The sequence below is a fragment of the Quercus lobata genome, unplaced genomic scaffold (assembly GCF_001633185.2).
Source record: "Quercus lobata isolate SW786 unplaced genomic scaffold, ValleyOak3.0 Primary Assembly Scq3eQI_2023, whole genome shotgun sequence".
NCBI lineage: Eukaryota > Viridiplantae > Streptophyta > Magnoliopsida > Fagales > Fagaceae > Quercus > Quercus lobata.
In genome coordinates, this window is record NW_022154727.1 from 82,495 (window position 1) to 109,744 (window position 27,250).

General features: G+C 34.8%; 4 protein-coding genes and 1 non-coding gene across 10 annotated transcripts; 2 read left to right on the forward strand and 3 right to left on the reverse strand.

Moving 5' to 3' along the window:
* Window positions 1-808: 808 nt before the first annotated feature.
* On the forward strand, window positions 809-4,910 carry LOC115973166. 2 transcript variants are annotated; one of them, XM_031093415.1, is made up of 4 exons: window positions 809-1,083; window positions 2,214-2,284; window positions 3,123-3,212; window positions 4,657-4,910. In XM_031093415.1, the coding sequence occupies exons 1-4, from the start codon at window positions 960-962 to the stop codon at window positions 4,675-4,677; spliced, it is 306 nt and encodes a 101-aa protein (XP_030949275.1). In that variant the 5' UTR covers window positions 809-959; the 3' UTR covers window positions 4,678-4,910. The 2 variants fall into 2 exon arrangements, with proteins under 2 accessions (XP_030949275.1, XP_030949274.1); XM_031093414.1 differs by having other exon boundaries at window positions 812-1,083; window positions 4,654-4,910.
* Window positions 4,911-5,813: 903 nt separating this feature from the next.
* On the reverse strand, window positions 5,814-11,135 carry LOC115973167. Of its 2 annotated transcripts, none has more exons than XM_031093417.1 (7): window positions 10,488-11,135; window positions 9,872-9,949; window positions 8,995-9,029; window positions 8,819-8,874; window positions 6,818-6,913; window positions 6,583-6,664; window positions 5,814-6,071 (listed from the first exon to the last, which is right to left on the reverse strand). In XM_031093417.1, the coding sequence occupies exons 1-6, from the start codon at window positions 10,911-10,913 to the stop codon at window positions 6,606-6,608; spliced, it is 750 nt and encodes a 249-aa protein (XP_030949277.1). In that variant the 5' UTR covers window positions 10,914-11,135; the 3' UTR covers window positions 5,814-6,071; window positions 6,583-6,605. The 2 variants fall into 2 exon arrangements, with proteins under 2 accessions (XP_030949277.1, XP_030949276.1); XM_031093416.1 differs by having other exon boundaries at window positions 5,814-6,136.
* A 1,963-nt stretch (window positions 11,136-13,098) lies between these two features.
* Window positions 13,099-17,490, reverse strand: LOC115973159 (transmembrane protein 184C-like). 3 transcript variants are annotated; one of them, XM_031093404.1, is made up of 5 exons: window positions 17,352-17,490; window positions 16,200-16,495; window positions 15,951-16,073; window positions 14,651-14,941; window positions 13,099-13,527 (listed from the first exon to the last, which is right to left on the reverse strand). In XM_031093404.1, exons 2-5 carry the CDS (start codon window positions 16,446-16,448, stop codon window positions 13,318-13,320), a joined length of 873 nt encoding a protein of 290 aa, XP_030949264.1. In that variant the 5' UTR covers window positions 16,449-16,495; window positions 17,352-17,490; the 3' UTR covers window positions 13,099-13,317. The 3 variants fall into 3 exon arrangements, with proteins under 3 accessions (XP_030949264.1, XP_030949263.1, XP_030949265.1); XM_031093403.1 differs by lacking the exon at window positions 17,352-17,490 and adding an exon at window positions 17,237-17,343; XM_031093405.1 differs by lacking the exon at window positions 17,352-17,490 and adding an exon at window positions 17,180-17,236.
* A 182-nt stretch (window positions 17,491-17,672) lies between these two features.
* Window positions 17,673-17,745, forward strand: TRNAF-GAA. Its single transcript has one exon. It is a non-coding gene; the product is annotated as a tRNA-Phe (tRNA).
* Window positions 17,746-23,760: 6,015 nt separating this feature from the next.
* On the reverse strand, window positions 23,761-26,793 carry LOC115973164 (pentatricopeptide repeat-containing protein At4g37170-like). 2 transcript variants are annotated; one of them, XM_031093408.1, is made up of 2 exons: window positions 26,659-26,793; window positions 23,761-26,228 (listed from the first exon to the last, which is right to left on the reverse strand). In XM_031093408.1, the coding sequence occupies exon 2, from the start codon at window positions 26,107-26,109 to the stop codon at window positions 24,064-24,066; it is 2,046 nt and encodes a 681-aa protein (XP_030949268.1). In that variant the 5' UTR covers window positions 26,110-26,228; window positions 26,659-26,793; the 3' UTR covers window positions 23,761-24,063. The 2 variants fall into 2 exon arrangements, with proteins under 2 accessions (XP_030949268.1, XP_030949267.1); XM_031093407.1 differs by having other exon boundaries at window positions 23,761-26,238.
* Between the last annotated feature and the right edge of the window lie 457 nt (window positions 26,794-27,250).

Below are 27,250 nucleotides of genomic sequence, written 5' to 3' on the forward strand. Positions count from 1 at the left end.
GACTGTAGTAAATTGTTAAAAATAAAATAAAATATTTTATTAAGATTATATCTCTTCTTTTAGTTAAAAAACTCAAATTATCTCACTTCCTTTATTATTTTAATGAGTTGTTTATATTATTTTAAATGAAGTGATTAAAAAAAATAGAACATTTATTTGACAATAAAATATTTTATCAATAAAACTAATTAAAACTCAATCATTACTAGTTTCTAATGAAAGTTTATTTTTCTAACAAAGAAAAACATCCATGTGTGACCCCTGATGCATGGCTTAGTGTTCGTATTCGATAATTAAATGAATCAAACCTTGATATATAAAATTTTTTAAAACTCAATTCAACTTAAATATGAAAAATAAATAAATAAATAGACATTCTTGGACTTGCACTCAATTCGTTTATGATCTTTTATTTTTTATTTTTTTAAAATCATCCCTAAGCTATTGTTTTCCAAACATATTTTCTATAAAATTAGTAAAAAGAGTATTTTTGTTAATAAACCATTTTAGAAAGTATTGATACCCCTTTTTTAATAAATAAATAAAATAAAATAAAATAAACACTTAGACATAGGCTTGGACGCTTGTTTGGTTGGTAATAAACCATTTTAGAAAGTATTGATACCCCTTTTTTAATAAATAAATAAAATAAAATAAAATAAACACTTAGACATAGGCTTGGACGCTTGTTTGGTTGGTACATCTTTAGCTCTTCCCAAAAAGAAAACATAAAAGCCCAAGGGCAATTTCAGTCATTTGGAAAAACAATTTCCTTTTTTTTCCTTTTGTTTTGTTTTGTTATTTTTTACTGTATTACACTCAAACTCAGCAGTCAAGTGTCAACACAACTGACTCTCTCAACTTCCATACACAGCACAGATACACACACTGAGTCAGTGTCTGGAACAATCTAACAAAGACTACACAAAACAAAACTAAAGAACACCGAACATCTTCTTATGGCGGCGTGGACAGGCGCGGCTCGCCAAGCCGTGAATCTCGCTCGGCTTTCCTCCCCAAAAACGCCTTCAACTGCTCAGGCCGCCTCCCTCATCCATCGGCGTGGTCTCGCCGGTGGTGGCGGTAATCTCTCATTCATTCCTTTTTACTTTCTTTACTCCTTGTTTGGTTGCTGAGAAAAAAAAAAATTAAAGAATGTAAATTTTCTTAAAACTAGTTCAGACTTTGGTATGTCATTTCATTCGTGTACTTGGGTTTTGTTTGGTTCTTACGTTTGTGTGTGATGGAATGTTTGTTTGAGAAACTTTCGTTTGGGCTTTTGAGTTGTTGAATGTGACCCTTGTGGTATTCAATTATGCGCTTTAAAATGCTCAATGCTCAAAGTCCCAAGGATTAAGCTCTTTGCTTGGCCGAAGCAAAAGCTGGTTTTATAAAACATGCATATGGTGCTTTTTGATTAAGCACAAAGCACACCTAGGTGGGCTTTTTTATTTCTGCTTCAAAATATAAGAATCTTTGAAATCAATCTTGAAGAGACTGACATGAGCCATTGATACACACACACACACACACACACACACACACACACATATATATATATATAAAAGGTGTTGTATACACATACAATTTTTTGTTCACATATCAAATGGAATGAACAGGGATAATTTACTATTCTTATGATTTTTTTATCTTTGTGTTTTAACCATATTCTTAATCATAGCTATTACCGTTATATGTTTTTATAAAGCGTAAAAGATTTATATATAATGTTATGTTCAAACTTCATATGACTAGATTATTATTGACTATTGTTTTCAAATTTGCAATATAAAAATATTAAGAAATTGAATTAACTTTTGTGTCATTGAACCAACCATTTGAGCTTAAAGGCAAAACATATTCTTATTTTAAATTTAATAACTTTTTTTTTTTTTTAAAATTATAAGTTATGAATCTTGCATTGTTTCGTAGTAAGCAGATGCACAATTTGTGTATTTGACGTACTTCCTCTATTAAAAGGTCATGCATAGTGTGCACAAAACTCCTATTTTTGTGAGATTTGGAAGAGGTGATTGAATAAAATTATTGTACTTATTATAAAAATATGTACTGAATCCTGCTTTCAAAGGTTATTTTATATTTTATATTTCAAAAATGTATGCTTTATTTTAGTCATGTTCACGCTTGTGCTTTGTTCTTTGCATTTAGGCTCAATGCTTTTACAAACAATATTTAGTTTGAGCATATTGCAGATCATCATGGACCTCCAAAGGTGAACTTTTGGCAAGACCCATTGAGCCCATCTAAATGGAAAGAAGAACATGTAAGTCCTTTTCTTTTTTGGAATTTTTTACAATGTGTGTTCTTCTTATGATGGGATTGCTTGCTGACCCAGTGAGATTAAGATTATACATTACTTTTTCATGGTGCTGGAGAAGTAACCATGTATCATATGTATGTCACTAGACACTTAGTTGTGGTTCTATTGAAAATAAAAGTTTTTTTTTTTTTTAAAGTAATGTTATGCACCATTACTTACTAAAACAAAAATGCTATACATATTGTAATGGTTGGTTACCTTTTTTTTATTCATTTTTTAATATGTTATGGTTGAGCTCTACCTCAAACGGCACATCTTCTCTCATCCGAACGGGGTGGTTGGAGGTTAAGGGCGGGCTTCTAGAAAAAAAGGAGTTCGTATGCAAATTATCAATTAAAAAAAGAATGAGTTATCTCTCCTCTATATTTTGACTTCTCATAAGAAAGAGAATCATCTCTTCTACATTTTGTGTTCATAACTATGTTGGTCATTGGAAAGACTTGTGACATAACTGAGAGCCACTCTGATTTCTGGGACTAAATTACTGATGCTAGGCTGTCTTAAGCATTTAGGGGGGAGAGATGTCCTGGATCCTTTTAGCCTCCAAGAAAAGAATGCTTTTCAGTTTTAATAATAATGGGTGTAGTACAAATTTGAGCTTGGGATCAAGGGAGAATGTAGTGAGAGAGGATATATATTCAACTATGAAATGAATTAGAAAATGGGATCATTTCAGTAAGAGTCTTACTACAGAGGGTCAAGCTGATTGAAGAATTACTTTGTTTATTGTTAATGAAATGTTTCACCAAGTTTTTTTTTATTTTAAAAATACCTTTTGCAGTTTGTGATTGCCTCTTTGACTGGATGGGGGTTACTTTTCTATGGAGGTTACAAATTTTTCACTAAAGGCAAAAACGGCAAGAAGGAAGAGGTATTGTGCTCTACCTTTTGATTTATGACCTTTGTTTGTTTCATATTTATGGTATGATTTTGCTTATCACATTATCCTTTCTAATCAAAAATGAATTTTGTAGCAAATGAACGAAAATATTGTTACATTAGTTGTTCATACTTTGCAACTAATGTAGAAAAATTTAACTTTAGGGATTTTCTGGGCACCTGTAGGTTAAAAAACAAGGTGCTCTACCATGTGAGTTAGTAATTTTGGTCTGGTTCAGATTTACAAATGAGTGCTCTTAGATGTCCCAAAGATAAAGGGTGTTTATATATATATATATATATATATATATATATATATGTATGTATGTATGTATGTATGTATGTCATAATAATCATATTCATGAAGTTTTTGGTTTGCTCTATCTTCCTGGCTCTGATGGGGCACATCATGAATCGCAAATTTTGATTTTTGTAATCCTAATTTGTTTTTCTGTTAATATGTGTTTGTATGCGGATATCTTTTCTGTGTGAATGTGTATGTATGTATTGATGCTGTTAATGAATTAGAATTATATAATAATAACGTGACAGGATTTTTAGATCAGATCCCTTACTTGAGATAGGAGCAAACTTTATTTAGTGTTTGCAAATTCCTAAGTTAATGCCACATATAAATGCTTGCTGACGTTGATGGCCCTCTTCCTTTATTGGGGGAGCTCCTCCATCAACAAGTGGTCTCATATTTCATCACCTCGTGGAGTAGCGTTGCTGCTATTACCTCTTGGGACTGGCCATGAGACTTACAATGATTTTGTTTTCTGAAATTATAAATTTTTAAAAAAAAAAAAAAAAAAAAAAAAAAGGAAAAAAAAAAAAAGAACTTTGTTAGGGATGTTGGGAGATTTTTGTTAACTTTATTCCTTTAATCCAAATTTCCAGGATGAAGTTTTAGTTTCCTTGTATCCAACTTTTTTCCTTGTGATACTCTGTATTCTAGTATGATAAGCAACCAAGATAAAATTACCCTGCGTACAGTGTAACTTTTTTTATCCTCATCAACATTCTGGAGCATTTTTAGCTTCAATGTCACATTGTCACCCTCAATAGATTTATGTGTTGGCGTTAAATATTCTTAATTCTCAAATTTATCTTCTGCCTAGACCTTCTTTGCATAACAAGTTTAGGAGCTCAATCTGGAGCTTAAAACTTAGCCATAATAAAAGATTATTTGTTTGTTAAGATTATCATGGATCTCATGATTGTTTATGCATTCCACCAATTTGATTAACTAGGGCATTTAGCACTTGCTATACAGGTTTCATTCCTTATACAATGTGTATTTTTTAATGGTATTCTTCATGAACCACAAACACTTGTTTAGCTGTTCATTTTTTTCCTGGACAATTTTATGCGTCTAAAAAATCAACGTTTTTTATTTTGTGTTGACTCTGACTTACCATGCCTGTTTGCAGAAGGTTGAAGAACCATCACACTAGATTTTCTATGGCAGTTCTGCATGCAAATAAAATCCTTGCTTGGCTTAACGATCTCTTGAATGAGGATGTTTGGCCTTGTTGTGTAATGAGACATGCTTGTTTTGAGTTCTGCTTTAGTTGTACATGAATACTAAAAATAATGGATTTTGAATGCTATCACCCTCTCTCTCTCTCTCTCTCACATATGGTCGTTTAGATACTATGATTCATCTAATACACCTTTTCTTGAGTTCTATCACTGGACCACAGGAATTTTTGTAGATTGATGCATTTTTAGACCTTCATATTGAAGAAGATTTATTATGTTTAAGATTTGGGAGATGTGCTCAACTCGTACAATTTGGGCCCAGCGGAGGAAAGTAAATGTGGAAAATAAAAAGGTTATGAAGGCAAAATTCCACAAAATCTAATATAATGGACGCATTCACAATGCCAAAATCAATTGATTTCACAACACATAACCAGAATTCATTGGAAGTTCAAGGTTGCAGTTTCCGATTTGACATGTTCCAATGGGTTCTTCATTGGTCAGTGGTCACAGAGGGTGACTTCTGAGACGCAAAACAATTTATGCCCTTTATTTTAGTCGAGTTTGAAAATATTTTTCTTTTTCCAAAAAGAAGTTTGAAAATACTTTTAGGCTGACCAACATTAAAGTTTGAAAGTATTTTTAGGTTGACCGACATTTTCGACCGAATCAAATATAGATCAGGGAAAATTTTCTGGAAAACATTTATGTTGAAACAAACTCAACCTTCTTAGTGAAAGTTCAAAAGAGAATTATGATATACCAACTCTACTAGGTGTGGAAGTCCACCCTGATCATCCTATGATGAAAAAAGAAAAGACAAGAAAAAAAACCAACTCTTAGCCCTCCCAAATTTGGATCACCCTGGATTAGTCCACCCTGAATCCCTGATCATCCATGACAAAGGATGGCCCATTTTTCAACAAATGACTTGTAAGTTGTAACAATTATTTTTTCCACCGAAGATGCCTAGAACAGAATTTTTACCAAAACAACATGCATGACCACTTACAAAGAGCAAATACATTTCTAATGAAAGATATTAGCACATGCCTTGCACGTTGTCATTCTAGTTAAGAGAGTTTCTTCAAGCAAGTGTGAGTTAGCATTGGGTGGAAGTGAGACAATTTACTTCAAGCTCGTCTGAGAGTCCGTCTATTAAGTAAACAATAACACAGCCTTTTTACAATTCTACTAGTTTCTATCTCAACAAACTTGTTACAATAAATGATTTACAAAAAAATATAACACAAGAAACATCAATGTCAAAACTTATATTACAGTTTGCGATGTCACTTAGCTAACCGTTCCTCCCTAGTATTGTTGGCCCCTGTTCATTCAGGTTGTCTCCAGTTCACTATAATACCTGCGTAAGAGGCCCCGACATGGAATTTCTGAAGAGTTATCTTGAAGGGCAAGGAGTAATGTCCGCTGGCGTTAAAAAATAAATAAATAAATCTTTTCGTTCTTGAAATATATCCCAGAGCTAGGCTCTGTGTTCATCCTTAAAATTAAAAAATGTTTAACATTTTGTCATTCTGTCCACTCCTATTAAGTTTCAAGGACAAAGATAAAACTTGGATGATATGTCAAAGACAACAATAGAACCTCAACTTTTTCTTTTTTTGTTTTGTTCCTAAAATATAGTTTAAGTCCTATTTTAGTTTTTAAAATATCAATTCTATTAGACATGCTGACACAAATCAAAACAAAGTGGACTTAAAGACAAAATAGGTGACAGTATAAAATTTTCCAAGATGAAAATAGAACCCTTTTTTTTCAAACAAGGCAACCAAGAATATTTCTACAAAGCCTATATTATCATCACATTAAATCAATAATTTGAAAAGAGCATCACAAGGATCTTTACTGCATACCAGGCTATAATGGCTATGAGGCCTCAGTCTGCATCTTTTATTTCTGCTTCAACATCAACAACTACTTTAGAAGAATCTTTTCCTGGAAAAGACACATGTTCAGGAATATAAATATACAGGTGCTGATAACCATAAAATGCAGTATTATTATAAAAATATAAGAACATATAAAACTTACATATTTGATTGCATAAATCCTCAATGAAAAAAAAGCAGCAAGCTTTGTAGAGAATACCTTTCTTGGAACGGGAAAAATCATTGAAAGCCTGCCCAAATGTTGTAGATTCGTTGGAGAACTGCACAGAGTCCCTTACAAACTTATTGTCCACCACTGAAAATAAAGCCAACTGTCAAAATGAGAAAAATGAAGACATACATACATATACTATAAGTTACCAGAACAAATTTATTCGAATCTATGAGAGACAAATGAATTGCAACAACTAGGATGTTGGCTAGAAAATCCATAACACGGCTAAATAGAGCCATTGATAAGACTTGTTAGGATTTTAGTGTCATTCACTTCCATGACTTTGGTAGTAATCAAATTTCAAGTGGGTGTAATTCGATTATGGTAAAAAGTCTATTATAAGCTGTCTTGAAGCTGCCTGAAGAAGTTCATTTGGAGAATTTCTTGTGAGCAAAGGTATGGATCTCGCTCAAGCGAATGAGGTAACTTGCTCAATAAAGAGATAATCTCGCTTGAATGAAATGATAAAATGAACCCGAGACTTCGCCCGTTCCTTGCTCAAGGCTAACTTAAGCAAAAATGCCCAAATTCATTTCCCTGGTTCTGTTTTGACTTTTGACCTAGTTTTGTGCCATCTCTTAAACCTTAAATTTGCACCTATATAAAGCTACATTTGCATGCTTCTTCCAGTGAGTAGAGGCAGCCACACTGTTATGGAGAGAATACTTTGTGCCTCTTTTCAATTAAGTCAAACTACAAAAACCTTAGTTGTTTACTCACTCATCTAGTGAGCTAAAGAGTGCTCAAGAGATTGAAACCACTTGGTTCTTTTCCCAATAAGGATCACTGCAGAAAAAATTTCAATGAGGTTCTTTGGAGAGCCAGGGGTTCTAGTTTGTGTGGATGAGGAGTTTGTGGAGGAGATTTGTTGAGGAAGATTCCAAAGGTTCTAGGCTAGAAAAGCAAGCAAGGTGTTTGCAGTGGTGGCAATAGAGAGTCTAGCTATAGAAAGGTTTTCTAAGTAGACTATTGTAACTATTTTTTCTTAGTGAATTTTATAAAGATTGGGTTCCCAAAGTTGTTTTTCCATCAAAGAGGTTCTTATTTGGTTTTCCACTTCGTTACCAAATCTTGTGTCATGCTTTTATTTGCTTTCATATTTATTTATTGCTTATAGATTTGGTATTGATATCTGTGGTGAAATTGTACTACCTTGTGGATTACTTAATATGCGATTGAACAATAAATCCATAATTCCACCGTATTAATCACATAAGGGTCTAAATAGATTTTTTAGATATCTTAACTGTTGTTGATCATCTTCATATATCAATAAAGGACTTTTTTTTGTCTAAAAGAAGAATATTTCAGGGCTCTGTGTTTGATGCATCTTTAGAGCTTCCCTAGTTTGTTCCAGTTTTGGACCACCTTGAAATTTTATACAACACAATGATCAGTGCAAAATCCTTTCTATCCATAGGCAGAGAGGTAAGGGGAGAAAAAGGAACGGGGTGAGAGCCAGAGAAGTGGAATTAGTTTGAATCACTTTCAAGTGCACTGGAAGTTGATCAACAAACCAAATGGAGCACAACAAAATAGTGTCAACTAACTCCCTTCTGATCACATCATTATGTATGAGTATGACAATATTGGTCTATATTACATATAATGACATATGGATAACATAAAAACAGAAAATCAAGGTTACATGATCTGGATTTAAAAAATATGTAAATTAAAATAATAATAATAATAATAATAATAATAATAAAAGATAACAACAAAGTCAGCTGACTAAGTTTGTCAAAGCTGCAACTAGGAATGAAAGGACAATTTTCAATATCAAACAGTAAAATACAAATGTTCCACTTGACAACTCTAAAGCCTTGCTAAAAGTTAAAGCTCAATGATTATACACAACTAACGACCAACTTAGTGAAATTTTGCCAAATTATGATTAGAAGTATCACTGCAAGTTAAATGCCTACACCCTACTATGGGAACAAATTGATAAAAGGAATTCAGGAAATTCATATTTAACTTTACCAGAGAAAGGTTGAGTGCAGAAGGGGCAAAACTGTAAATCATCGTTTAGGGAGGATCTGCAATGGATAACATTACTGTAATGTCAGACAACTCATATGGCAGTGTCATCAACAATAGTGCAAAACCAAGTCTCTGCAAGCTAGTTTGACATCATTAAATGTCTCAACAACTCTTACTTGAAAACTTGAAAATCATTTCCACAGTTTGGGCACTGCAAATATACCACAAAAAAAAGGGGGAAAATAAATCAAAGTCATGAGATGGAAGAAGAATAATTATTCCTTTACCTTCTAAAAATATCCACAGGAAATTGTTTGTAAAATATTAGATGAAAAGTAACTACATATTCCACATTGTAAGAACATATAATTTTTTTTTTTTTTTTTTTTTGTATTCAGTAAATAGGTCATTATTTATTTTTAACACAATTTCTGATATGGAAAGAAAGGTTTGAGCATCAAACATTTGGTTCATGCTAGACATCATCCATAGAGAAACAAAATTAACCAGCACTGCATCCTGTTTATCCAGCTAGATCATCCAGTCAATGGTACAACTATTATATAGAAATTAGAAATCCTGATCATCTAACTAATACATATGCTATTCATTTCCAAACAAAACAAATCAAACAAAGCCGATGAACAAACAGTCAATCCTCCATGTGTTTAGGATCTCTAATGAATAGAAGCCCCTGATGAATTAAGCAGGGTAAACTTAGTTTATTCAATAGGGGTGATGACTTGCCAGTTGCCACATAATTAATTAATCCCGTAGTATATAACCATCCACTCATATGCATATTTATGCAACATGCTAAGGCCTTAATGATAAATTTGAACACAGCTCGACCAACAGTTGTAAAAAATAATCTTCAGTACTTGAACCAATGTTATGAGTTACAGGTTCACGAACTATGAAAGAAAAAAATTAAGTAACAATTTTGAGTTACAATTTTATGAAGATAATAACTGCTTTGTACAACTCATAAATAGCCAGTTGAAGAAACCAAATATTTTCAAGAAAGGAAGTAGCAGAAAATTGAAGCCTCACAGTGCCTTGAACTATATCCCGTCCAGCCCACCAGAGAAAAGCACCCAAGCCAACGATTGGTACAAGCACTGCAAAGAGCTGTTTGTGAAAATGCATCAGCTAATTAGATTTAACCACATATACTGATGTCACAGTCAACATGAATCTATAAAGTGGCCTTGCAACACAGTTATTCTATTAGATTCATACAAGTAGAGAATACAGTCAATACACACACACACACACACACCCCAAAATCTACCAGGTGTAAGAAGCTGGGAAAAAAGTAGGTAATTCTTGATGAATAGACAATCATGTACAACAACATAATAGAACAGACAACTCATACTTCACATAATTCCATGAACTGGAAAAGTCAAGTCGGGTATAGAGACTTATTATTAAACAATTGCAACAAAGAATAATAAATTGAACAAACACCAACAACAACATCAGGATATAGAGCAAACCATCACACTATGTAACGCTAAAAAAACTAAATGAGTGAATAGGACGCTATAAAGGAATCCATATATCAGTTGAATAAATTGTACACAGCACACTCATATTTTAGTTGAACTAAATCTACCCACACACACACATATAGAAAGAGAGAAAGAGAGAGAGAGAGTAATACCCAAACGGATACAATTGCATCCAGAACCCAACCAAGCTGGCCAGTAAATGAAAGATAAGTCAGTCCAATAGCCAAAGCAAGATTACCCAGAAGTCTAGCAGTGGCACCATCATCTCTCCCACCTCCACCACCACCACCACCACCATTAAACCCAAACCCCTGATTAAACCTCACCACAACCACTCTTTTCTTCCTCTTCCACCCTTCCTCTCTCACCAAAATCCCATCCCCACACTTACTCCCACCCAACAAAGACCACCTCTCCTCATAAGCCTTCAACTTGAACCTGTTGTCATGCAAAGAACCAAGCTTTGCTCTTGATAGAGAGTAACAATTACTGGGTTTTTTCTTGCGTATCTCATACTTCAGTAAAGATTCAAACTTGAAGGCTGAAATATTAAGAGAGATTTGCAAAAGGGATGTCATGGCAAAATATCCAAAAATATATGTTAACCATAAAAACTATATCACTGGTTTTGGATTGCGTAGACTATTGGGAATTTCATTGTGGCTTAAAATGGAATAGAGTGTTTTTTGTCAGCCTTTATTTCCTTTGGTAACGCTTGTACATTCTAGTCTCTAGAGACACAGTTACCTCTCAGTCTCACTCTCTGTCTCTCTCTGGACAAATGCATTAGTATTATCCTCTGTGAAGGTAGCACGTGTGATTCAAGTGGCCAGTTTGTAGTTTGGATGAGATGATTTGTTCAATTTTTCTCTCCAATTAAACGACTAACGTTTAGGCAGAACGACAAATAAATGGGTCCCATAACCCATTCCCAAGATGTTTAGGGTCGGATCCAAAATTGTAAATAGCTTTAATATTTTTTATCCAAAACTATGAGTAAATGTGGATCATTTAAAGGTAATAAAATGTTCATAAGAACTCTTTATCTCTTAAAGGATCAATACATGCAGGACCTAAATAGGAATGAGTCACTAAATATGGCAAACGGGCAGGTTAGTTTGGGTTATGGGTAAGCTCAATCAAGTTACGGGTCAAACGGATTAAGAGTAAGAGAAATAAGAGAGAAATGAAGACGATAGTGAGAATTTTAAAAAAGATGAGTGTTTTGTAAATTCGTAATAAGAAGTTTATTTAAAAAAGATGGAATTATAGGACTTGCAAGAGGACAAAATCACATATAGAGACTAGAGTGACACTAGTGTGTGTGATGCCTATCAAAACTTTTTTAATGCCAAAGTTAGCACTTTTAATAAATATATGGAGTGTGTTGGGGAATTTCATACCTTGGCATGAGCAATACCTCCTCGTTTTGCCTCACGAGGGTTTTCCCCGCCCCGCAAAGGTCATGGGGCACGGATGGGGCGAGATTTTAGCCCCGCACTATGGGGCGGGGCGAGAATTGGTTTAGACTTTTTAGACTCAACTCGCCCTGCCCTGCGGCCCCCGCCCCACCCAATCCCTATCTTGCATTGATAAGGGTTAAATTATAAAATTTTCATACCCTAAAATTCTACTATTTAAACAAACATATCATCAACTTATTTTATTTTACCCAACAAGGATTTCTGCCTCTCTTTTTTTCTCTAGCAATGTTGGAAATAAGGTACCAATTTTAACATTTTCTTTTGTTTTTATTATAAATAAATTTATATACTATTAAATCATTGATTTTGTATTATGAGATTTTTGTTTTTATTGTGATATTGTCTTGTTAAACACTTTAATGATATTATTCAATTTTTGCTAAAAATTAGTTTGATTTGATGGGATAAATTTATTTTTAATTTTAAGTATATTTTTATTAATGAAACAGGTTTTATTAAAAATAATTGCAATAGTTGTGGGCAAATTAACAAGAAGTAGAGTTTTACGGGGTGGGGTAGGTCTTTGCGGGGCTCCAAGGGACGGGGATGGGGCAAGAAAATTTTTCCCATCATGCAGGGCGGGGTGGGGTGGGGTGGGAATGGGGTAAGACAAAACCATGCGGGGTGGTAGTGAAGACCTCATCCTTCGGACCCGTCTTGCCCCATTGCCATCCCTAATTTCATGATTTGGGTCATGGGGTGTGTAGAGGCAACAGTTTAGGGCAAATATGTTGAGTCATGCGTTGACCATTAATGGGATCGCAACTATCGCACACATACTCTAGTAATGTTGCTTTATTTGGAAATGAATTGTCTGATATGAACAACACTATATTTATAAATTATTTATACACACACTTGGAAGAGGCAAAATCCCTCTTTGTCCCATTCCTATTCAGGAGAGGAAAAACTAATGCAAAACAAAGAAGAGCTGATCAAATTGGATTGGGATCTATAAACCAAAATAAGATATTCATGGTTGACTATATTTTGTGAGTTACTTTTTATGTTAGGAATTTAGGTGTCTTTTAGTGTGCTCCATGGTGTCCCATGATAATTAGCACATTAACATTTCTTCAGTGTGATTTGCTGTTAAGATTTATATAAACTTCCATGTATTTCATTTATTTTTTTGGCTAAATTACAAAAAACCTCTCTTAAGGTTTGGGAGAATGACACTCAGTCTCAAACCTTTAAAAAAATGACACTTCCCTTTCTTGAAATTTGGGGAAATCAACACATAGCCACATAAGCTGCCTAATTATTTATTCTCAAAGAATAAAATTCTAAATAATTTTGATAAAGGTGCAACATGCACCATATTGTATAACAACAACAACTAAGTTTAGTCTCATTGTTTCTCCCAAAAAAAAAAAAAAAACGTTTAGTCTCGTTAATAAATATCATCATTCCTCATGAGACAGCTATAACGAGCATCATTCATTTCTATCAGTACTTCAAAGTTCTCATCCACATTGGTGCGGGTTCCAACTTCCAATCACTCTTTCTTTTTATCTAATTTCACGCTTGATGTGTCATTGTTTCTGTATGGTGCAACATTGTATGCATATTGCTGAAAAGCAGCAAAGAAAACCATCTCCACACACACCAATAAATTTTGGAGGGCTTCCTCAATATGCTCCACATCTAGCCAGACATGATGAGATCGGATTATACCTAATGCTACAAGAATATCCAGCACAATACCCTGCAAAATAGAACCAAGAAACAGCTTTGTAAACACTTGAACATCATGTAAGCAACCCTGTTCTTGATTCAACCAAGTATATGCACGCTCAAAATTCTCAGGAAAAATAGATATAAGATTTCATAAACCAATTGATAAAACATAAAACTATCAATATTTTGAAACAAGGAACTGGCAATAGAATAGAAATGGAGTTTGAGGCTTAAATGCGAGGTTTACTAATACAAAACTGGAATTCTCGAGGCCAATCAGGTGATCTAAATGATCGATGAAATGCCAAGAACTGATCTGCCATTGCGTAATGCCTTTCTGCTTGAGCGAGGGCGAACTTAATGCATTGATGGAGACATCCCCCGAAGTGGAACCAAAACCACTAAATGAGTTACGCATCACAAAGTAAACTCTATGTGTATCACTAGGCTAGCACAAGGACAATTCACTCTCAACGTTTTATACAAAGACAAGGTAATTAACATGTTAATAATCTCAAGAAACAAAAATCAAATATGCAGCATCTGTCACACATCGTGCTGCTGTTAAGAGCCTCAATGAAGTGTCCAACATGTACCAAAAAAAGACAATATAAGATGTCCTTAAATGGCTAACTCTTGGCGTATTGTAGAAAACAAGGGAGCTGATAAGATCAGAGACATTAACATGAAGAAACATGCAATATCTTCCTAGTGACTGAACATACAGAAAAAGGATTACATGGAAGAGTATATTGTCCTCCATATGTGATCAATACTGCTTTATGAAATTCTAGATGGGAACATATTTTAATTAACAGTGAGAATCAATCACTCATGTAAAGCACTCTTTGATGAAACTTCCCATATGGAAGTATTTATTTTTTTAAATAACTGACATTTAAAAATAAAATAATTTGGAAAGGTTTTTAGAAGAATATGTTAAAATGGTAAACATTTTGAATGGCCAGAAGGCAAAACAAAATCTTTCAAAAAAATGGTTTTCCAAAGAACCTTGATCAGAAATGGCTTTCAGTCACTAGTCACTCCACAGTACACATTTGACAGAAGCATGAGCTTGAAACTTTATAGTTTAATGTGATCAAATTGATTTCAAAATATGATCTGAATTATGGGAAAGCGTGAGCAATTACCTGCCAAAAGCAGAAGAAGACAATCCCTTTAATGCATAGAAACTTGGCAAGAGGATTGTGTGGTGCCAGCTCCTTAGCAAACACATGGTAGAAAACAACAAGAGAGTACAAAGCCAATGATACTGAAATGTTAAGAATGATTGTGAATGTCCAGCTGACCCAACTGGGATATGCTCCAACAAGTTGAAGAGTTATCATCAAGATGGAACACACAGGGCGAATCACAACAAACTGCCATGTCCAGTACTTAAGAAGCTTCAATGTATTGTGGTTCAAATGAGCAGTGTGAGGCTGCAATTGGTAGATACCATGATCAGAAAGTCAAATATGTACCCTAACATAGCCAAGTTAACAAAACTGTTTTAAGGCACTGCCTAGTTTCACCAGCACTCTGCTACTTGTGAGAAATAGTAACCATTTGAATAGCTGGTGGGTCCCATTCATAACAAAAAAAACAGTTGATTGATGTGCAACTAACTTTGAGTTCTTTAATAATAAAAGAAGTGCTTAATACAGATAAGTTAAAGAGGTGTACTCTACTTGTTAACCTGATAAAGTCATTAGGTGAGCTTCAGCAACTTAATTAAGAAATGGGGCAACATACCCAATTGGTGTCAATATAATAAGGGCATAGCATAATTAATGCCAAAAGCTATATTCATTGGTTTCTAGATATTTTTTGGTTGCACTGATATGCGACCTATTGATTCCATCATGGATGCAACTTAAATATTCTGGTTTTGTAACACATCAATATGGCAATACCCTTCCTAAGGGTTCCCCAATTCAAAAACAAGTTGTCATCGCTGTAAAGGGGGTGATAAACCCTGATATGATTTTAGGCATCAGCTGTGATTGTTGTTTAATGGTCCCCATTACTACTTTGTATATAACCTAAGACCCGTCATTGGTCACAGGGATACAACCAGAAGTCCCTTTGGTGACGGAGGCAAAATGAAACATCACCTTTGCAGAAAGCAGTAATTTCTAAAGCATAAAATAAATCATGCAAAAGAGAAAAACTGAAAAGCATGAAATGGTAACCAGTTTAATTAATGCAGAGTATGATCCCTTAGTTTATTTTGTGGATCATCACCTTGATGCCACAGGTTCTTAACTCTTAGATTTAAATCCTATTGTTCTAAAAAGAAAAGGATCATTACCCTAAATATTGCTTAACAGAACCTGCGAATGCAAGGATCAGAAATTTTGAGTTTCATTAGTCTACAGCAAAGTCCCAATGTCAGATATTATTTGGAGAGAGAGAGAAGCCCCTTAAGTGATGATATTAGTGATTCACCTGAAAAAGTGTCATTGGAAATGAATGATGAATCTGTCTTCCTTTGATCTCATCTGGCACTATATTTTTGCTTATGGATATGTTCAAGTAGCTGTACATCAATGCCAAGAACTTGGCTATCACCTGCACATAACAAACGGAGAAACTGATACGTATGTCCTGAATTACCAATGCCAACAAATCTTCACTACCAAGCAAAACAAGAAAAATAAAAAAAATCTCATTTCCCTCCATATATCAAAATCTTACCAGAGCCTCATAGCATTCCTTAACCGAGTCCAAGAACATAAAGAACGCTTTGCTCCCTTGAAAATCTAACAAACCAACAAAGGAGTCAATAGCATATATGGGGGCCATAAGTGTGATAATTACTATGGCTTTTTGCTCCTTCGGCTTCTTCCAATGGAAAAGATGTTCCGAGATAAGTTGCACTGAGAAATGCGCAGTAAGCATCACACATATTGTTGATCCTATCAGGATGACTTGTCCAGGATTCATTGTATCTATCTCTGTCGTTAACCACAGAGGTAAGATAGATATAGGACCTGCAGAAGAGAGCCAAAGCGTTTTTAGGATATAAACCCCAAAGGCCTAAGAGTCTAATGCCTTGCATAAACATTTAGAAAAAGAGATCTTTCACTAATGCAAGGAGATTCTAATACACAGAACATCTAAGCTTGCTACTCAGAAGTTTTACATACCACATATTTAGTCCAAAATTGATCGATAATGGTTTCAAAAGAAAATTATTCAATATTACAGGAGCAATGCTTCCTGCTCTCACATAAAACGGAACCCACTATTATGTGAGAGAAGGCAGCATTGCTCTTGTAGTACAAAACAATTACACACGTTTCATCCTCACAGTCACAGGTCATGAGACTATAGAGGGCGGTTTGTGAGTCCCTTCCAATTTTTCAGCGAAACCGGGCACCAAAAGGTCATGAGACATAGCAATAAGATGCATAAATTTCTAGGCTAATTCAGTGTCTTGTGGATGCCATTACCAGAAATATAAATGCATATTCCTCACCCCCATCATCTTGATCAATGATCTATAAGCAGTAAAGTGCATCAAACAAACATAGAACAAAATCTTAATAAAAAGCAATCCTTTAAAGCTTTATACCTAAACGTACACTCACTCCCCATCAAAGAAAGAAATCAATATGGGTTGAAATGAAAGAAAAGAAAGAAACTTATTATTATGTGCAGTAATGCTGTAGCACCTGGGAATATTGAGATTTTGAGTACAAAGCTGATAACTCTTAAGTAAACAAACTTACTCTGTAGATTTATATTTCAAAGAGGTTGGACTGAGTGACTAACACACCAATTTGGAATTGGAATGGGTTTTATTTATTTTGTGAGAATTAATCAAAATATAAAAAGATCACTTACTTGGGTGGTGGTGGGGGTGGGGATTCCTTAGTTGTGATGGGTCGATGCTGAATTTATTTGTGTAAAAGGAGTATTGAACGAAATGCAATTATTGGAAGGTAAGAAAGGATTGGCAGTGGGAGGGCTTATAGTAAGACTATGTGGTTGCTAAAGTACTGTATCAGCACGGGTGTTTTATAGGAATTAATAAGGAATGGTTTTTCAAGATTGTATTGATGCTGTTTTTGGTATGATTTCGTCTTATTATTAATTACAATACACTAGAGGCACGGTTCGGATTCTTTAAGGATAATATAAGTAAATGATTATAAAAATCAGCAAGCGGGGATAGCTCAGTTGGGAGAGCGTCAGACTGAAGATCTGAAGGTCGCGTGTTCGATCCACGCTCACCGCATGAATTCTTAATTTTTTATAATTACGATTATTAAATGTATATTTGATAATTTTATTATGATGCATTTTATTGAGAACAATTCGAAGGCTTGGGACCTACCCCACCACCATCTCTAGCTTCTGATCAAACAAACTTGAGAGATGGGAATGGCCCCCACTTGATTTGTCATTGTTTTGTTTTTGGAGATTCTTGATTTGTCATTATTATATGACTCTAGTGTGTTCCACTTGATTTTTTGTGCCAACCTTCTAAGTTCATTTGGATCTACAAATTAATTTCACTTAGATCTGATTTATTAAAATTTGTTGTTGTACTTGTAGTTGCGTAGTCTAAATTTTTTGTCCCACTCTTCCTGCTCTATCATATACTTTATAAATAAAAACATGTCATATATCCATCTATTTTATTAAATGCTAAATTTATAGCTTCTATTATTTCAATGTCCTAAATATGAATAAATAAATAAATAACCCATCATATTTATGTAATTGAAATAATAGAAGGTATAAATTTAGTATTTAATAAAATAGATGGATATGTGGTATGTTTTTATTTATGGAGTATATAATAAAGCTGGAAGATTGGGACATGAGATTTGGACTCGCTCTAGAACTAGAGCATACGTCTTAGACATTTTGTTTCAGTTGAGTCTCCCTCCATCTTGGTGTATTGTTTGTTTTTCTTTGAATAAAATTACTGCCGCTTAAATAAATAAATATAAATAAAATAAAAAGAAAGAAAGATCAAATTGGTTTTTTGTCTCAATCATATTTATCCATTTGTTCTTCAAACTACTGGTTAGTCTTCTTCTTTCCTCGCCTTTTTGGTTTTCGGCTTTAGAACTAACTCAGTCTTCTTTAATAAGTATGTACTCAGTGAGTGACTTTTTTCATTTTTAGTTTTGGTTCATTGCGGTAGTTATGAGTTTTTTTGGACATTATCCAGGATGGCCATACCTATTGGGTAATGGATATCCAACACTATCCGATCCAATTATTTTGGGTAATACCCAGTTCTTAATGGGTAGAAGGTAATTGGGTAGGGTTTGGATATTACTCCAAATATTTTGGGTAGGATTTGGATATTACCCATTTACCCATTATTACCTATTTAACTAATTAGATCTAACTCAAACCCAACTCAACCAAATTATTATGGGTAAACCTCAACCCACCCAATTACCCAATAATCAAAATTACCAAATTGCCCCTAAAACTTGAAAATGACCAAATTATTCCTAAAATCCTCTAAAATTGCCGAAATGCACTCTAAACCTAAAAAAAGACCAAAATACCCAAAAATCTAAAAATTACCAAAATATCCCCGAAACTTAAAAAATGACCGAAACACCCCCAAAACCTAAAATATGACCAAAATACCCCCGAAAACTAAAAATTACCAAAATACCCCATAAACCTAAAAAATGACCGAAAGACCACCGAAACCTAAAAATTACCAAAATACCCTCTAAACCTAAAAAATGACCGAAATACCCCTTGAAACCTAAAAATAACTGAAATACCCCCATAAACTTAAAATTACCGAAATACCTTCTAAACCTAAAAAATGACTGAAATACCCCCAAAACTTAAAAATTAGCAAAAAACCGCCGAAACATTAAAAAAAATGATCGAAACACCCACGAAACTTAAAAATGACCAAAATACCTCTAAAACCTAAAAAAATGACCAAAATACCCCCGAAACTAAAAATTACCAAAATAACCCCTAAACTTAAAAAATGATCAAAAGACCACTGAAACCTTAAAAAATGACCAAAATACCCCTGAAACCTAAAAATTACCAAAATACCCCCTGAAACCTAAAAATGACCAAAATACCCCTATAAACTTAAAATTACCAAAATACCCTCTAAACCTAAAAAATGCTGAAATACCCCTAAAATCTTAAAATTACCAAAATACCCCATAAACATATAAAATAACAAGAATACCCCCGAAAGCTATAAATTACTGAAATACCCCCCTAAATCTAAAAAATGACCGAAATACTCTTGAGACCTATAAAATTACCAAAATACCCCAAAACCTATAAAATGACAAAAATGCCCCTAAAACCTATAAGATGATAAAAATACACCCAATCCTAAAAAATGACCAAAAGATCCCAAAACCTAAAAAATAACCGAAATACCCCCAAAGCTTAAAGAATAACCAAAATACCCCCAAAACCTAAAAAATGACCAAAATACCCCTAAAACATAAAAAATTTACCCCTAAAACCTTGAAATTACCAAAATACCTCCGAAACCTATAAAATTACCAAAATAGCCCCAAAATATAAAAATTACCGAAATACTCCTAAAACCTAAAAAATAACAAAAATGCCCCCGTAATCTAAAAAATGACTGAAATACCCTTAGAATCTAAAAAAATGACCAAAATAACCTCGAAACCAAAAAAAATTACCAAAATTCCCTCAAAACCTACAAAATGACTGAAATATTCTTAGAACCTTTAATCTTGACAAAAATACCCTCAAAACATCCAAAATACCCCAAACCTCTATTTTTGTAATTTAAGAGGTTACAAATGTATTTTGGTCATCTTTCAAGTTTAGGGGTACTTTAGTCACTTTCAAGGTTTCAAGGGTGTTTTGGTCATTTTAGCTATTTTCTGGGGGTATTTGGTTGTTTTAGAGGTTTAGAGTTATTTTGGTCGATTTATAGGTTTCGGGGTGTTTTTGGTAATTTTAGAGGTTTGGGGTTATTTTTGGTCATTTTAGAGGTTTTGGGCGTATTTGGTCATTTTACAGGTTTAGGGCTTATTTTGGTCATTTTACAGGTTTGAGGGTATTTTAGACATTTTATAGGTTTTAGGGGCATTTTTTTCATTTTATAGATTTCGGGGGTATTTTGGTCATTTTTTAGGTTTACGGGGTATTTCGGTCAATTTTTAAGTTTCAGGGGTATTTTGGTAATTTTTAAGTTTCAAGGGTGTTTTAGTAAGTTTTTAGGTTTCAGGGATATTTCGGTCATTTTGCTCATTTTAGAGATTTTGAGATATTTTGGTCATTTTAGTGGTTTTTTAGCATAATTGGTGATTTTAGAGATATCATGGGTATTTTGGCCATTTTAGAGGTTTCATGAGTATTTTGCTCATTTTAGAGATTTTGAGGATATTTTGGTCTTTTTAGTGGTTTTTGAGCATATTTGGTAATTTTATAAAAATTGGGTTTGGGTAGGGTATGGATTTCCATGGGTAAACAAACTGGGTAACAATTGGGTATGGATACTAATTAGGTAAGGTAATTGGATATCCATGAATAAATTAATTGGGTTGGGTATGGGTATACCCTACCCATACCCTATCTATGACCATCCCTATTCCAGCGTGCACAACAGGATAGGTCCCGTTTTGCTCTATTTACATGGACGGCTTCGCTAATCTGGATGCGTCGAAACAAGCTTCGATTAGAGGAAGATACAATCCCATTGGAGAAGATCAACTCTATGGCTTGTGAAGGTCTTCAGTAGTATCAGCAACTGCGTCCAATCCATACCAAGATCCCACGCATAGCGAGGTCAGTCAAATGGCGCCCTCCACCATCAGGTCTACTCAAAGTTAACTTTGATGGAGCATTAGGCAGAAGAAAACAAGGCTGGCCTTGGTATTATAATCTGTAACGATGATGGATTTGTTCTGGCTGCTTTAACACAACAGATTCCACTACTTGCTTCAGTAGAGATGGTGGAAGTGCTAACAGCGCACCGAGCTCTTTGGTTTGCAAAGGAGTTGGGTTTTCAAAGATTGATAGTTGAAGGTGATTCCGAAGTCATTACTAACTCAATCAATGGTGGCAATATGACCCAGTCTGAGTCTGGGCATATCTTACAAGACATTACTTTTCTTTGTTCTTTTTTTAGTCATGTATCTTTTCATCATATCAAGAGGCAAGGGAATTGTGTGGCTCATAGACTAGTTAGACGAGCTGTAACTAATCCTTTGGATGTTTGGATGGAGTCTGTTCCTCCAGACACGACTGATGTTTACAATTTTGATCTTCGTTTTACTACTCAATAACACTCCCCATTGATAGGGGTTTCTCAAAAAAAAAAAGAAAAAGAAAAAAGAGTTTTCGTTACTTTATCAGTTAATTTAGTATAGTTTACTAGATGTGCATAGTAGTTCTTCTCCAGGTGCACCTAATATGTTCCTAAAAAAAAAGAATAAAAAAAAGAAAAAAAAAAAAAAAGGGGTGCACCTAATATCTTATGATGATCCCTTTCAAAGCTAAAAACCATCAGCCTCAACTAAGAAATATATGCTAGAACCAGTTGGATTGTCCGAAATTTAGCTAACTTGAATAAGCTAGGATAAGCTAAAGCTCAATCCCAAGTTCAACAAACCCTGAGTGCTTGAGCCCATACGTGACAGTATACCCCTAATCATGGTTCTAATAGGAATATTCCCAGGCAAAAACATATATACACGTACATAAATGTAGGGTTGTAAATGAGCCGAGTTTTGTCAAGTAGTGCATGTTCAAGCTTGGCTCATCAGGAAAATTCAAAAGCTCAAGCTTGGCTCAAGCTTGTGACAAGCCTAGAAATAGTGTTTGAGCTTGAGCTTGTGAGAAAGCCAAAAAACTTGAGTTGAGCTTGACTTGGCTTGATTACTTAGTCAAGCCAAGTTCAAGTTTAATATTAAGCTCAAACTCGTGTTCAAATTAAGCTTTTGAGGTTGAGATCTAAAAAAATTACATTATTAAATCTTTAAATCTCTAAAATTAAGAGCAAAAAAATAGTATACTCATTTTATCATGCGTCTAATTCTACGTATGATTAGCCATTATTTAAATTAAAATTTTACATAATTAAATTCATCCATTCGTCATTCGTTGTTTATAGTTTTAGCAATTGTTCAAAACACAATTTTTACATTCACATTAGATGGTGAAAAACTAGAAAAGCACTTGCTTGTAACTATTATGAATGAAAAAATATATGTTTCATAACTTTACTTTAGATGATTGATAGGAAATGATCATATGTGGCCCATTTAATTTACTAATTTATTTTTAAATGTAACAAGAGTCTAAAATTGTTCTTGATCAATTTAGAGGAAAGGAAAAAATCAAGGCAACGGGTAGAGTCTAACATGTTTCATAATTTTACTTTAGATGATTGATAGGAAATGATCATATGTGGCCCATTTAATTAACTTACTTATTTTTAAATGTAACTAGAGTCTAAAATGGTTTTTGATCAGTTTAGAGGAAATGAAAAAATTAAGGCAATGGGTAATGGTCCCATGTTGGTCATGTCATTATTAAGATATGTGTAATAAGTATATTCACGTAACACGTATAAACTTATAAATAAGCCCATGCTTGAATTGTTTTGTATCGCGCCTAATAACTCACGAGCTTGTTCGTGAACAAATATTTTTGCTTGGGTTCTACTTGTTTATTAAATGAGCCTAAAACTAAGGCTCCAGCTTGGTTTATTTATAAACAAACAAATATGAATGAATTTTTTATTGAACCGAGTTCGAGTTGTTCACGATTGGCTTAGCTCACTTACAGCCCTACATAAATGCTTGTGTGTGCACGCAACTATATAGAGGCATTAGATGCACAGATATCCACATTTAATGAAATATGGCAGCAATGCAAGTGTTAATATCCCATGCCGTGTACATGACAAGCTTGCAGGGTTAAACTGTATACAATCCAATATTGAACAGAAGCAAGCCACAAAAATTTTAACAAAAACCTGTAATAATACTGAAAACTGAAGAATAAAGTACTCGCAGAAGCCAGTTGATGCAAGCATCTACAATTATCAAGACAATGCCTATCCTTGCTTGAGTTCTTCAACAACTCCTGCAGCTAACTGTTCATGCAAAAGCAGAACATTAAGTATTAAATCAAACCCTCCAGTAATTGAGCAACTATCCAATTATCAATCTGAACTTAAGAAAAAGTAAGGTAAAGCAGCTATTGCATTCTTTTTTCCTGTTCTTTTAATCTATATTGAGGAGGGGGAAAAAAGAAAAGGAGAACAGTACAAATGTTTTTCCTTGATCTAAACATTTAATACACACATAAAAATGGGTCCCTTGATCCATTGATCTAAACACTCAAAACGTCCAGCAATGGACAACTTCCAACACTATCATGATGCCGCAAATTTTTTTTTTTTAAAAAAAGGAGTGACGGGGCGGTGTGGGAAGAGATATATCACAAACACCCCTAATAAATGAATCCAGCATTATTTCTGGAAGATACACAGATCATAGGAACATTGTTCCTCTTATCATCTATAAATGTGCCATGGATCTTTAGTTGGCTGAAATTACCAATAGTCTCCACACGAACAACTCCCATCCTCAAAATAATGGAACCGATTTGAATCCCTTACTATTATTTTCCTTTGAACAATCTTTGAAATAAATTTAATGGCAGTGTGGCAATCTACACAAGTTCTTAAATTCTTGAAAACCCTGATTGTCGTTCCTGGTGGAGTTGAAATGATTCCAAATGCAACTGCAAGCTTCTCACTGTGGTAGGAGAGATTTTGTTCTTTTTGCTCCTCCTCAACATCATGTAATACAAAATTTGTGTCAGGGACATATCCTTTTTCCTTCATCTGCTTTGACAACTCCCCTAAAAAGTTATGTATATCATATGATTTTGGGTGGGACTTATCCCCAACTAAGAATTCATGTTTTTCTCTCTTAATCTCAATCCAACTCAAACCTGGTTTCTTTACCACCCCTTTGTCATCCATAGCTTTTCTAACCTTTGCCACCTCACCCCACATACCAGCAGTAGCATAAATGTTGGCCAGGGTAACATAGGTAGCTGGATTCTCAGGCTCTATCTCAAATAATGCTTCTGCTGCTCGCTTTGCCAACTCAAGGTTTCTATGAATTCTACAACCACCAAGTAAGGAAGCCCACAAGAATTTATCAGGCTTCATGGGCATTTTGTCAATAATATTCTCAGCTTCTCCAAACCGGCCAGCTCGGGCCAATAAATCAATTATACAAGCATAATGATCTGCTGTATGTTTTAATCCATGTTTTTCCTTTATTGAGTGGAAATATTCAAGTCCTTTATCAACTAATCCAGCATGGGTACAAGCAGAAAGAACCCCAACAAAAGTAATGTGGTCAGGCTGAGTACCTGATTTGAGAAGCAATTCAAACAATTTAAGAGCCTCATTTGGTTGACCATTTTGAGCATATCCAACAATCAAGGAAGTCCATGAAACTAAATCTGGTCGAGGCATCCCTTTAAATACCCTTTTTGCATCCTCAATGTTCCCACACTTTGAATACATATGAACAAGAGCACTTGCTGCAAATGAAAAGGGATCAAACCCTATCCGAGTCATGTAACCATGAACCTGCTTGCCCAGGTCCTCTGCAGCATGATCAGCACAAGCATTTAAAACCCCAGCAAACGTAAAATCATTAGGCCTAATCCCCGATCTCATAAACTTTGAGAACAAATCAAATCCCTTTTCCCTCCTCCCATCCTCAAAATATTTATCAATCATTGCTGTCCAAGAAACAACATCCTTATCTACCATCTTGTCAAAAATGTGCCTAGCCTCCTCAATACTCCCGCATTTCCCATACATATCTGATAAAGCACTCCAAACCACTTCATCCGAGTCCAATCCAATCCGCACTATATTTCCATGAATCTCTTTTCCCATACGTAAATTTGGAATCGCTGCTGAGGCCGCAAGAGCACTAGTTACCGTGAACTTATTTGATTTTGAATTCTCATGTCTTAACATCATTCTATACAATTCCAAAGCCTCTTTAGGTCGAGCATGGTGAACATACCCCGATATCATAGCAGTCCACGAAAAATTATCTCTTTCTGGCATTTCATCAAACAAGTTTCTAGCTTCATCAAGCTTCCCCACTTTTGCATACCCAGATATCATAGTGTTCCAAGAACACAAATCCCTTTCACGCATTTCATCAAACACTTTCTGGGCATCCCTCAAACTCCCACATTTCACATACATATCAAGAAAACGATTACAAATGAAAACCCCGGGAACAAACCCGGAAACTTTAGTGTGAGCATGAACCTTCTTGCCCTCTTCAAGAGCACGATGCTGGGCACAAAGTTGAATGAGATTCGAATATATCGAAGCAGAGGGCGGTTGGTCTATTTGACTAAGCAACTGTACAGCTTCTCTTAAGCGCTTTTGGTCACATAAGTGGGATATGAGTGAGTCCTTGGTATTGGATTGGAAGAAGGTTTTGTGAGAAAGAGGGTGTTTGTTTAGCTGGGTCTTTTGAGAGGAAAATGCGTAAGTTCTTCTAGGGGATAACAGAGACAAAGAATGAGGAATTTTGAAATTCAGAAATTTCATAGTTGAGACAGAGCTTCTCAACAATTCACTCCAAAATCTTTCAAGAAACCCAGTCCATGAGAGTCCCTCTTTCCTATAACTTCCTCTAATGTGTCATAGGGAGCACCAGCAAGTAGCAACTGCCAAAAGCTGATAATCACATTAGTCCAAATCATATTATATATTGAAGATACAAGTTTGAAATAGAGATTGAAGTGCACATAAAATTAAATCAAAGTAATAGTTCACCTCATTCACCTAAAAAATATTAAAACACTTTTGGTTTTCTCTTCATATACTACATTTTTCTCACCTACCAAGCAGAAAACTATCCAAAATACAACATTGAAAACTGCATTTCTTTACTTCATGGTTTTTTAAGACAAGCAAGACAAAACTGAGCCAATGTATCATAGGCTTAAAAGATTATATTTTTAAAAGTTTCCCACAATTCCCATAACCAAACAGAGTATTAAGCAAAATAAAATTCTGGGTTCTTGCTTATCGGGAAAAAAAAAAAAAAAGAATTCTGGGTTATTGAAATGAAAGAGGAATGAAACCAAAAAGTACCTCTGGTACAAAAGGATGGCCTTGATGATGATGATGATGATGTTGTTGTTGATGATGATGAGTACTCATAGAGACTGAGACTTGAGAGCTTGAACGAACTGTAAAAGAAGGTCGAAGAGAGTGCGTAGGATAAGCAGTGAATGCGTGCGATACGGGTCAAAATAGCCAACTGATCCTAAAATCGTAACTATTTAGTTAGTAGACTCCATTTACAAACTATATCAGTTACTAGCATCTCGAGTCTTTGATGCTCGATTTTCGCTTATAAATCGAGTCTCGAGGACTCGATTTCCATGGTCCGATCTGACATATTTTTTGACGTGGCGATGACATGGAAATCGAGTCTTAAAGACTCGATTTCTAAGTTTTATACCTACAACATCCCACAGCCCAGCCAGAACTTCATCAGAGCAGAAAAAAAAAAAAAAAAAACACCAGAAACAGAAAGAGAGAACATCGAGATTGGAGCAGACCACCGCCGCGAGACCCAGGCCGCGCACCGTGAGCGAACCAGCGCCAGCTCGCGCGCGGCCTGGGTCGCGCCCCGTCGCGACCTGGGTCGCGCGCAGGCTGCGCATCGTGCGCGAACCAG

Bases quoted from the DNA above. Each gene is read 5' to 3' on its own strand.
- LOC115973166 (XM_031093414.1), top strand. From the start codon at position 960: ATGGCGGCGTGGACAGGCGCGGCTCGCCAAGCCGTGAATCTCGCTCGG. The intron at 1,084-2,213 runs GTAATCTCTCAT...AGCATATTGCAG, and splicing joins TGGTCTCGCCGGTGGTGGCG to ATCATCATGGACCTCCAAAG. The intron at 3,213-4,653 runs GTATTGTGCTCT...GCCTGTTTGCAG, and splicing joins AAAACGGCAAGAAGGAAGAG to AAGGTTGAAGAACCATCACA.
- LOC115973167 (XM_031093417.1), bottom strand. From the start codon at position 10,913: ATGACATCCCTTTTGCAAATCTCTCTTAATATTTCAGCCTTCAAGTTT. The intron at 9,030-9,871 runs GTGAGGCTTCAA...GTATATTTGCAG, and splicing joins GGGATATAGTTCAAGGCACT to TGCCCAAACTGTGGAAATGA. The intron at 6,665-6,817 runs GTATTCTCTACA...TGTCTTTTCCAG, and splicing joins TTTTTCCCGTTCCAAGAAAG to GAAAAGATTCTTCTAAAGTA.
- LOC115973159 (XM_031093404.1), bottom strand. From the start codon at position 16,448: ATGAATCCTGGACAAGTCATCCTGATAGGATCAACAATATGTGTGATG. The intron at 16,074-16,199 runs GTAAGATTTTGA...TGTTATGTGCAG, and splicing joins AGGAATGCTATGAGGCTCTG to GTGATAGCCAAGTTCTTGGC. The intron at 13,528-14,650 runs GTAATTGCTCAC...TCTATTTTGCAG, and splicing joins TCTTCTTCTGCTTTTGGCAG to GGTATTGTGCTGGATATTCT.
- LOC115973164 (XM_031093408.1), bottom strand. From the start codon at position 26,109: ATGAAATTTCTGAATTTCAAAATTCCTCATTCTTTGTCTCTGTTATCC.